Source organism: Mustelus asterias, chromosome 1 (genome assembly GCF_964213995.1).
Source record: "Mustelus asterias chromosome 1, sMusAst1.hap1.1, whole genome shotgun sequence".
In the NCBI taxonomy this organism is placed as follows: Eukaryota; Metazoa; Chordata; class Chondrichthyes; order Carcharhiniformes; family Triakidae; genus Mustelus; species Mustelus asterias.
Genome location: NC_135801.1, coordinates 11,937,341 through 11,949,643, shown reverse-complemented (window position 1 = coordinate 11,949,643; position 12,303 = coordinate 11,937,341). Strand labels below are relative to the sequence as shown.

General features: G+C 45.3%; 1 protein-coding gene across 2 annotated transcripts in view; it reads left to right on the top strand.

The window, feature by feature from the left end:
* Positions 1–12,303, top strand: part of tbck (TBC1 domain containing kinase) — a 218,442-nt gene that overhangs the window by 103,068 nt on the left and 103,071 nt on the right. For both annotated transcript variants that reach the window (XM_078209219.1, XM_078209229.1), the window contains exons 21-22: positions 10,233–10,269; positions 12,141–12,302. In XM_078209219.1, coding sequence (XP_078065345.1) covers positions 10,233–10,269; positions 12,141–12,302 — 199 coding nt within the window. The remainder of the gene's footprint in view (positions 1–10,232; positions 10,270–12,140; position 12,303) is intronic.

Below are 12,303 nucleotides of genomic sequence, written 5' to 3'. Positions count from 1 at the left end.
TCTTTTAAAAAGCATTAGATAGTTATATGGGTATAGAGAGATATGGGCCAAATGCGGGCAATTGGGATTAGAACCATAGAAAACCATAGAAAATTACAGCTCAGAAACGGGCCTTTTGGCCCTTCTTGTCTGTGCCGAACCATTTTTTGCCTAGTCCCACTGACCTGCACTTGGACCATAGTTTGGGGGTTTTTTAAAAAAAAGGGCGCATGGACAAGGTGGGCCAAAGGGCCTGTTTCCATGCTGTAAACCTCTATGACTCTATGACCATGCTAAATTGCCCCTTAGTATAGTGTCCCAAAATATTTCATTCTAAGATGTGTAAGTTAGGGGGATTAGTGGGGTAAATACGTGGGGCTACGAGGATAGGGTGGGGGTGGGCCTGGGTAAGATGCTCTGTTGGAGAGTCGGGTGTAGACACAATGGGCCTAAAGGCCTCCTCCTGCACTGTAGGGATTCAGTGATTACCTGTTTTTTTTAGGTGTAGTTTGTGGGATAAATATTGTCCAGGACATCAGGGTAAAGTCACTATTCTTTGAATGGTGGTGAGAGATCCTTTATGTCCACCAGAAATGGTAGGCAGGGCTTCAGTTTAACGTTTCATTCAAAAGACAGTGCAGCACTCCTCTGGTACTGCAGTAGACTCTCATCCATAATATCTGCTCAAGTCCCTGGCGGGGGGATTTGAACCCAGAACCCTCCTACCCGTAGGCAAGTGTGCTACCAACTGAGCCAGGGCTGACTCTGATGAACAGATTATATGAATCATGCAGCCAATGGAGTACTTTTCAGTGGCTCCCTGTTCCTGGTAGTATCCTCTATTTATTTTTGCCATTGATCAAATAAATTAATTTGAGTAAATGCAGAAAAAAGCAGAATATTAATACCATATGTGAAGTGAAATGGATGATGAGATCCTAATTCATGTTGCTAGGTGGCAGTATAGCCTTTAAAAATTTAACCCGCGAAATTGGATCACACCAAGCCTATTTTCATGGTTGTTAATCTGGCAGCTGATGGTCGAAATATGGTGGGTGGTGTGTGTACACTGAATCCACACTGGACGTACCTCAGACACTTCAGTAGAAGCTCCCATTCATTTACAGATGTGGGCATCACTGGCTCAGCCAGTGTTTATTGCCCAGTCCTAGTTGCCCTTGTATAAGTGAGCTGCCGTCTTGAATCGCTTGCAGTCCATGTGGTGTAGGTACACCTGCATAGGTATCTAGGGCGTGCTCTGAAACCGGTTGCCCTTTGCTTGTGCATGGAGAGGGCCTGATGCCTGTTTGAGGATCAGGTGTAATGTTTGGTTTGATTTATTATTGTCACATGTATTAATATACAATGAAAAGTATTGTTTCTTGCGCGCTTATACAGACAAAGCATACCGTTCATAGAGAAGGAAACGAGAGAGTGCAGATTGTGGTGTTGCAGTCATAGCTAGGGTGTCGAGAAAGATAAACTTAATGCAAGGTAAGTCCATTCAAAAGTCTGATGGCAGCAGGGAAGAAGCTGTTCTTGAGTCAGTTAGTACGTGACCTCAGACTTTTGTACCTTTTTCCTGACGGAAGAAGGTGGAAGAGAGAATGTCCGGGGTGCGTGGGGTCCTTAATTATGCTGGCTGCTTTGCCGAGGCAGCAGGAAGTGTAGACAGAGTCAATGGATGGGAGGCTGGTTTGCGTGATGGATTGAGCTACATTCACGACCTTTTGTAGTTCCTTGCGGTCTTGGGCAGAGCAGGAACCATACCAAGCTGTGATACAACCAGAAAGAATGCTTTCTATGGTGCATCTGTAAAAGTTGGTGAGAGTCGTAGCTGACATGCCAAATTTCCTTAGTCTTCTGAGAAAGTAGAGGCATTGGTGAGCTTTCTTAATTATAGTGTCGGCCTGGAGGGACCAGGACAGGTTGTTGGTGATCTGGACATCTAAAAACTTGAAGCTCTCGACCCTTTCTACTTCGTCCCCGTTGATGTTCTCCTTTACGCTTCCTGAAGTTGATGAACATCTCCTTTGTTTTGTTGACAGTGAGGGAGAGATTATTGTTGCCACACCAATTCACCAGATTCTCTATCTCATTCCTGTATTCTGTCTCGTCATTGTTTGAGATCCGACCCACTACGGTGGTGTCGTCAGCAAACTTGAAAATCGAATTGGAGGGGAATTTGGCCACACAGTCATAGGTGTATGAGTTGTTGGGCACCGGTGTTGAGGATGATCGTGGAGGAGGTGTTGTTGCCTATCCTTACTGATTGTGGTTTGTTTGTGAATGGCTGTAACATGCTGCAGACCCTTTTGTCTTCCTTTGTTTCAGATTTGCCGCATGAAGCAGGTCAGTTTCCCAGTGCAGTTTCTGGAACATTGTTAACAACCCTGTTCCACATGAGGGCCCCATTGGTGTTATCACGGTCTCAGACCTGAAACGTTTTCGGATGCTGTTATTGTCCAGAACAGAAAAACTTGTAACATTTTTGTCAGCAAACACAATGGGCTGGATTTAATGGTTAGTCATGATGTGGAGATGCCGGCGTTGGACTGGGGTAAACACAGTAAGAAGTTTAACAACACCAGGTTAAAGTCCAACAGGTTTATTTGGTAGCAAAAGCCACACAAGCTTTCGAGGCTCTGAGCCCCTTCTTCAGGTGAGTGGGAATTCTGTTCACAAACAGAACTTATAAGACACAGACTCAATTTACATGAATAAATGATGAGGAGGATCGCAACAGACACCTCCAGACGCTGAAAGATGCCCTCATAAGAACAGGATATGGCGCTAGACTCATTGATCAACAGTTCCAACGCGCCACAGCGAAAAACCGCACCGACCTCCTCAGAAGACAAACACGGGACACAGTGGACAGAGTACCCTTCGTTGTCCAGTACTTCCCCGGAGCGGAGAAGCTACGGCATCTCCTCCGGAGCCTTCAACATGTCATTGATGAAGACGAACATCTCGCCAAGGCCATCCCCACACCCCCACTTCTTGCCTTCAAACAACCGCACAACCTCAAACAGACCATTGTCCGCAGCAAACTACCCAGCCTTCAGGAGAACAGTGACCAAGACACCACACAACCCTGCCACAGCAACCTCTGCAAGACGTGCCGGATCATCGACACAGATGCCATCATCTCACGTGAGAACACCATCCACCAGGTACACGGTACATACTCTTGCAACTCGGCCAACGTTGTCTACCTGATACGCTGCAAGAAAGGATGTCCCGAGGCATGGTACATTGGGGAAACTATGCAGACGCTGCGACAACGGATGAATGAACACCGCTCGACAATCACCAGGCAAGACTGTTCTCTTCCTGTTGGGGAGCACTTCAGCGGTCACGGGCATTCGGCCTCTGATATTCGGGTAAGCGTTCTCCAAGGCGGCCTTCGCGACACACGACAGCGCAGAGTCGCGGAGCAGAAACTGATAGCCAGGTTCCGCACACACAAGGACGGCCTCAACCGGGATATTGGGTTTATGTCACACTATTTCACATAAATATTTCTGCTTTTTTCCTCCTGAGTCTTTATCATGCGATCCTAGAATCAGAATTTATGTCACACTATTTGTAACTCCCACAGTTGCGTGGACCTGCAGAGTTTCACTGGCTGTCTTGTCTGGAGACAATACACATCTTTTTAGCCTGTCTTGATGCTCTCTCCACTCCCATTGTTTTGTTTCTTAAAGACTGGATTAGTTGTAAGTATTCGCATTCCAACCATTATTCATGTAAATTGAGTCTGTGTCTTATAAGTTCTGTTTGTGAACAGAATTCCCACTCACCTGAAGAAGGGGCTCAGAGCCTCGAAAGCTTGTGTGGCTTTTGCTACCAAATAAACCTGTTGGACTTTAACCTGGTGTTGTTAAACTTCTTACTGTGTTTAATGGTTAGGGCAGGCGCCATGATGGCTGGCCCCACTTAATCACAGGAGGGGCCTTGCAACAGTTTCCCCACAGTGGCAAAAAACCTTTCCCAATTATATCGGAATTCCCAGCGGCCGCTGGTAGGATGTCAGATAGACTCATTAATAATGACACTCATTATCCCTGAGGCCGTTCAGTGATGCTTCCGGGATTAAATGGGAGTCACGTGGCTTCCCGACACCTCCCAGAGGCCACCTAGCAAGCAGCCTCCTGGGGGGAATCCCACATAATCAAGCACCCAGTGTCTGATCAAGAGCCCTGGCATTGGAAAAATAGGGGGTAGCCACTGAAAGCCAGTGTCCTGCCCTTGTTTCCACACCGCCTGTCCTCCTCCCCACCCCCCCCCTCACATCCCGCTGTCTCCATCGCCTGCCATCCCGCTGTCCCCATCCTGCCTTTGACCTGGGATCCCCTCAGCGTTCCTGGGGCTTTGATGAGTGCATTATTGGCAGCTGCCTCTGGTCCCAGTGATGCAGACAAGCAATGGCAGGCAGGACTTCAATCAACAGGGTTCTCCTGAACACTGGGAACATCTCAATGGTGATCACTGGGCACCCCCCATTGGTCTGGCAGGGCCAGCCAGTGGGCAAGACACCCGTCAGGCCTATTACCTCCCGCCCAGAGAAACCAATGATTGTTCAACATGAGATTGTTTCAACTGATATTGTTGACCCAGCATTGGAGAAATGGTGTGGCACGGTGGTTAGCACTGCTACCTCACATCGCCAAGGACCCAGGTTTAATTCCTAGCTTAAGTGACTGTCTGTGCAGAGTTTGCACATTCTCCCCGTGTCTGCATGGGTTCCTCCGGGTGCTCCAGTTTCCTCCCACAGTCCAAAGACCGTGCGGGTTAGGTGGATTGGCCATGCTAAATTGTCCCTTAGTGTCAGGGGGACTAGCTAAGGTAAATGCATGGGGTTACGGGGATAGGGTCTGGGTGGGATTGTGGTCGGTGCAGTCTCGATGGGCCTCTTCTGCACTGTAGGGATTCTATGACCAACTCCTTAAAATTGCACTTTTCTTCATTAAAATCCTGCTCAAAGCACTTGAGCTTGGTCAGCACTGAAATAAATATGTCCGTTTGGTTTGTCTCGGTTGGTAAGATTTGCATCTAATTCAGAACGTTGTGAACTCAGGACTTGAGCCCATAGTTTAGCCCACCACTCCATTGCACTACTGAGGAAGCTGCATTGTCAGAAGTGTCTCCCTTTAGATGAGACACTTAACCAAGGCTTCATTTCTCCATCCATGTGGATGTTAAAGATCTCAGTGGGATGGTTGAAGAACAGCAGGAAACTCTTCAAGTTTCATGGAAAATGCTTCTTCCCTCAATCTGGGCCAGATGAATTTTGTATCACTGTAGTTTGTGAAGTATTGTTGCACTGCAAAATGGCTATTGGATTCACCCAGAAAACACTTCAGGATAAATCGTTCCATATAAAATGAGCTGGGAGAGTCATATTAAGTTGTTGTATCAATAAAAATTCTTTCTTCTCTCTATCTTCACTCATATGGCAGCCAAAACTCAACCCGTATCATCGTTGCTTGTTTGTTCTTGCCTTAGCCATGATGTGATGTTGAGGATTTAGATCTGAATCCAAAAATGTTTTAGCTTTGTGAAGTCAGCTGTAGTCCATCAAGTTGAAGTGAATTGAAGCAGGAAGCTGACTCTAATAGGTACTGAATGTTTGAAAAGGGTCCAAAGTGCAAATAACTCAACTGTCCTAAAAACTGTCTAAAAGTGCCATGAACTCTTCAGTACTCTTGTGCTTTGTTTAATTATAAGCAGAATCCCATGCCTTTGTAAAAGCTGTAAACCTGTAACTGGTCAAATTAAATTTCCCTTTAGAAACGTGTCTTTTGATGAAAATAAGTCTCTTCGTGGACATTATAAATTAATTTTCCCATTGTGTGTGTGCCTGTGTGTGTGTGTGTGTGTGTGTGTGTATGCATGCGTGTTTATGCATGCGTATGCATGTGTGTGTGTGTATATGCTTGGCAAACACGATAGGTGTATCTTCTCCCCTTGCCTGCACAACCACGCACTCCCTGACATCTGGATTCCAGACACTGAACCCCAGTGCAAAAGCTACACAGCCTTTTTCTAACGTAAGGTTGAAACCATATTGCACTTTGTTGTGCTGTATATATCAGCTCTGAAAACTGAGCATTTTAACAGAAGTGTTTAAAATGCAATTAGATGCCCACGATTTTTAAAATCAAACAGTGGTTATATAATGATGCATGCTGGCTTTGCAGAGGTTGCACTGAAATGTAATGAGCAGATTGATATTTAAAATTGATGCCATTTACTCAGTGGGACATGACGGTGTTTTTCATAGAAATCATAGAAACCCTACAGTGCAGAAGGAGGCCATTCGGCCCACCGAGTCTGCACCGACCACAATCCCACCCAGGCCCTACCCCTACATATTTACCCGCTAATCCCACTAACCTACGCATCACAGGACTCTAAGGGGCAATTTTTAACCTGGCCAATCAACCTAACCCGCACATCTTTGGACTGTGGGAGGAAACCGGAGCACCCGGAGGAAACCCATGCAGACACGAGGAGAATGTGCAAACTCCACACAGACAGTGACCCGAGCCGGGAATCGAACCCAGGACCCTGGAGCTGTGAAGCAGCAGTGCTAACCACTGTGCTACCGTGCCGCCACTTGTTCACTCTCAGGACAATGGTATTATCTGCATGGCTGGCATTTATTTCCCACCCGTACTCATTCATTTGGCACAAATGAGTGACTTGCTAGGCCACTTCAGAGTGGCGATGAATATTTAATTGTGTTGCTGTGGGACTTGAATCACGTATAGGTAGCTGGGCAGGGTAATCGGACTTCCTCCCCAATAGGACATTAGTGGGCCAGTTGGATTTTTTCTGACAATCCAACAGTTTTGTGGTCACTTTTGCTGAATCCTGTATTTGATTTGCAGAATTTTAAAACTGAACTTAAATGCTCGACTATCACACAGGAGATAGTGGTGTAGTGGTAAAAGTCACTGGACTAGTCATCAGGCTAATGGTCTGGAGACAAGGGTTCATAGAATCCCTACAGTGCAGAATGAAGCCATTCAGCCTATTGAGCCTGCACTGACAACAGTCCCACCCAGGTCCTATCCCTGTAACTGCAAGTATTTACCCTGCTAGTCCCCCTGACAAGGGGCAATTTATCATGGGCGATCAACCTAACCTGCACATGTTTGGAGTGTGGGAGGAAACCTTCACATCCCAACATGGCAGCTCATGAAATTTAAATTCAACTCATAAAATCTGGAATTAATTCCAACCTCTGTGATGTGACCATGAGACGATCATCAATGATCATAAAAATCCATTTGGTCCGCTGGGGGGAGGATATCTCCCATCCTTACCTGGTCTGGTCTACATGTGACACCAGATCCACGGCATTAAAGTTGACTCATAACCCCCGCCATCTGAAATGGCCGAGCAAACCATTCAGTTGAAGGGCATGGGCAACAAACGCTGGCCTTGCCAGTGATACCCACATCCCATGAAGAAATAAATCCTAAAACACTTAGGTTTTCCAGATTGTTAATTCAGCCCTCTGGGTAACTAGTCCTGTAACATAACTGCTGTAGTTTTATACCTTGCTAATATTTTACCGTGGTATTGCAGAGAAATGAGGTAGACAAAGAACTATCATGGATGATGGGTTTCCTCCGGCTGCTCCGAATTCCTCCCACAGTCCAAAGATGTGCGGGTTAGGTGGATTGGCCATGCTGAAATTGCTCCTTAGTGTCAGGGGGACTAGCTAGGGTAAATGCAGGGGGATACGGGGATAGGGCCTGGGTGGGATTGTGGTCGGTGCAGACTCACTGAGCTGAATGGCCTCCTTCTGCATGTAGGATTCTATGGCACATACCCAACGACCATGCATGTTTACCAATGATTGACAGCAAGTTTCTCAGCCGGATTTAATTTGCCTTTGAAAACAGGATGCAATTACTTCTATGCTACTTTTAATTGCTCAATAATATTATTTAAAATGCATGTAAAACCAAGAAGAAATATTGGATGTGGAGAATTTCACTTATGTGCACCGCGTACTGGTGCTTGCGAGGTGTGCTTCTTTCACACTCTGTATAAAGGACCAAGAGTTCCATATCATAGCTGTGCTCTCATGAGGATATGGCAAAAGGAGCCCGAGGAACCACAATAGAAAATAAATCAGAGGAAATCACTCCTGGGCACTGTTTCAATGGTGAACTGGAGCTCAAATTTGTCTGGGATCAAGTACCATACCGCCGTCGTATGTGGAGGTATAAAGGAATTACTTATTTCATTGAATCATCGTATCTGTTCACCAAAAACATAGATAGAATCCCATAGTGCAGAACGAGGCCATTCAGCCCATCGAGTCTGCACCGACAACAGTCCCAGCCAGGCCCTATCCCCATACATTTACCCGAGCTAGTCCCTCTGACACTAAGGGGCAATTTAGCATGGCCAAACCCCCTGACCCGCACATCTTTGGACTGTGGGAGGAAACCGGAGCACCCGGAGGAAACCCATGCAGACGTGGGGAGAATGTGCAAACTCCACACAGACAGTGACCCAAGCCAGGAATCAAACCAGGGTCCCTGGCGTTGTGAGGCAGCAGTGCTTGCCACCGTGCCACCCTTACCTTTGATTTGATTTATTATTGTCACATACAGAGAAAAATATTGTTTCTTGCGCGCTATACAGACAAAACATACCGTTCATAGAGAAGGAAACGAGGGAGTGCAGAATGTAGTGTTACAGTCATAAAAGAGTTAGAATGAAGTTTTAGAAGCATAGAACAAGAGTAAAAGATAGAATTAGAAGGTATGCTGGGCACAGCTTGTAAGAAGTCGCCTTGCTCCGGCGCCATCTCAAAGCATCCCACGTAACAGATTACTTTTCAAGGACAGTGATTCTTTTTACATGGGTAAAATGTAGCAGCCATTGTGCACCAACAGGCACCCACATATGGTAAAGAGGTGAATGGCCTCAGCATCAGTACAGAAAAGATTAATAATTATAACTTGCAGTTGTTTTGTCAGGAATCATCTATAGTACATTGGCAGGGAATTCTGTGTTTATATTGTGCAATGTCGGGATCATTGTTGCTGGGGGAGAGCTGAGACCAGGGTAGTGTACGGTAACCAAAGGTTTCCTGAGAAATCCAGAGTCATGGAGGAAAGCCCAGTGAGAGAGAAGACATAATTTATATTTATAGAGCACCTCTCCCATCCTCAACATATATACAGGTCCCAAAGCACTTCACAACCATTGAATTATATTCACTTCTTGTCAAACATAGCATTCCAAAGTGGATACAGATCCCAGAAGCAGAAATGTGACTCAATAGCCAATTGATCTATTACTGGTGTTATACGTTCATAGAATCATGCAGTGCAGAAGTAGCCCGTTCGGCCCACCGGGCCTGCACCAACCACAATCCCACCCAGGCCCTATACCCATAACCCCATGCATTTACCCTAGCTAGTCCCCTGACGCTGAGGGGCAATTTAGCCTGGCCAATCCACCTAACCGGCACACCTTTGGACTGTGGGAAGGAACTGGAGCACCCGGAGGAAACCCACGCAGACACGGGGAGAATGTACAAACTCAACACAGACAGTGACCGAAGCTGGGAATCGAACCCAGGTCCCTGGTTGAGGGAGGAATGTTGGCCAGAGCACCAGAATAGCTTCCAGCTTCTCTTTGGCGGCACGGTGACACAGTGGTTAACACTGCTGCCTCACAGCGCCAGGGACCCAGGTTCGATTCCTGGCTTGGGTCACTGTCTGTGTGGAGTTTACACATTCTCCCCGTGTCTGCATTTCCTCCGGGTGCTCCGATTTCCTCCTACATTCTGAAAGACGTGCTGATTAGGTGCATTGACCCGAACAGGTGCCGTCGTGTGGGAACTAGGGGAATTTCACAGTAACTTCATTGCAGTGTTCATATAAGCCTTACTTGTGACCAATAAATAAACTTTACTTTGAGGTCTTGTATGATGGGCAGGTTTAACCTTTCATCTTACAAAAAAAAGCTCTTCCAATCTCGGTATTGCATCTAAACAACATCCTAGATTGTGTGCCTTAGGTGGGGCTTGACTTTCTCACTCCAATGTGAGAGTGTTACCAATGCTAACATGACTGCAATGAAAGGTGATAACTTTTGAATTTCCAATTTACCAGTATTTGTAGTTAGGATCTCAATATGAGTTGATGAATCATTCTGCCTGTGGAACAGATGATATGACCTTGCCTAATAGTGCTCTGTTTTGTATTTTTCAGCTGTACGCCATTCCATGGTTTCTCACAATGTTTACACGTGAGTCATACTCATGTTTATCTGACAAATGTTTCCATGGATTTCTTTACTGAATTTGAAGCGCTAAGTCAACATAAATATGTGTATTGAAAAGAAATTGGGGCAGAAATCTTAGCACATTGTGGTAGGCTCCCTCATTAACAAAACTAGGCTACAATTTACCTCTTTTTAAGAAATTTGAGTTAAAAGCAATAAGGGTCACAACATGAGTTCTGGCTCTTGAAAGTTCTTGAAAGTTCAAATAATTTGTAAGAAATAATTACATAAGAAGTACAAAGATGTCCAGAGATGTACAGGTTATGTGGATTGACCATGCTAAATTGTCCCTTAGTGACCAAAAATGTGTAGATTACGTGGATTAGCCATAGTAAATGCACGGGGTTATGGGGATAAGGGGGGAAGGGAGTGGGCCTGGATCAGATGCTCTCAGGACGAGGTGGTGCAGACTCTGATTTTTTGATTTGATTTATTATTGTCACATAGAACCATAGAAAATTACAGCTCAGAAACAGGCCTTTTGGCCCTTCTTGTCTGTGCCGAACCATTTTATGTCTAGTCCCACTGACCTGCACTTGGACCATATCCCTCCACACCCCTCTCATCCATGAACCCGTCCAAGTTTTTCTTAAATGTTAAAAGTGACCCTGCATTTACCACTTTATCCGGCAGCTCATTCCACACTCCCACCACTCTCTGCGTGAAGAAGCCCCCCCTAATATTCCCTTTAAACTTTTCTCCTTTCACCCTTAACCCATGCCCTCTGGTTTTTTTCTCCCCTAGCCTCAGCAGAAAAAGCCTGCTTGCATTCACTCTATCTATACCCATCAAAATCTTATACACCTCTATCAAATCTCCCCTCAATCTTCTACGCTCCAGGTAATAAAGTCCCAACCTATTCAATCTCTCTCTGTAACTCAGCTTCTCCAGTCCCGGCAACATGTATCAGTATACAGTGAAAAGTATTGTTTCTTGTGCACTATACAGACAAAGCATAATGTTCATAGAGAAAGAAAGGAGAGGGTACAGAATGTAGTGTTACAGTCATAGCTAGGGTGTAGAGAAAGATCAACTTTGTGCGAGGTAGGTCCATTCAAAAGTCTGATGGCAGCAGGGAAGAAACTGTTTTTGAGTCGGTTGATACGTGACCTCAAACTTTTGTATCTTTTTCTGATGGAACAGAGAATGCCCAGGGTGTGTGCAGTCCTCAATTATACTGGCTGCTTTTCCAAGGCAGCAGGAAGTGTAGACAGAGTCAATGGATGGGAGGTTGGGTTTGAGTGATGGACTGGGCTTCATTCACGACCCTTTGTAGTTTCTTGCGGTCTTGGGCAGAGCAGGAGCCATACCAAGCTGTGATACATCCAGAAAGAAGGCTTTCCATGGTGAACTGTGGAAGTTAGCCCCTCTCTGCACAATAGGGATTCTATATATTGTAATGGACCCGCTCTGTATAAGTTTTGACAAGAAATGGTGCTCATTTTCCATAACTCGCTAACTACTGTTGTTCTGTTGTGGTGGATTTGGCTTGATCATGCTTCTGATTCAGCTGGTCGTGGTGCATCAATAAAATGCGTTCAATCCAATTTCACCTGAAATTTACCACAGAATGCTAAGTGCAAAACAGCAGCCACTAACCAAAGTTGTGTCTCTCCCAGATAAAATTGCTCCAAAACGAGTATTGGAAGTATAGGCTAACCAAAAAGAATATTTCCTCAAATTATTTTTACAGTCACCAATTTTGTGTTACTATAATAAACCTTTTAAAGACCATTTTTAATAAAATTCAGTGTAATGAGAAATTTGATGCTGTTTCCTCACTAAATGTGCATCTTCGTTGCTGAAACTGTCCATTCCTGTGCCTGTTTTTACAGATGTGTTTCCTTTGCACAAGATCTTTCACCTGTGGGACACGTTACTCTTGGGCAATTCTTCATTCCCATTCTGTATTGGGGTAGCCATTCTGCAGCAGTTGCGAGATAGACTATTGGCCAATGGATTCAATGAATGCATTCTCCTGTTTTCAGACTTACCAGG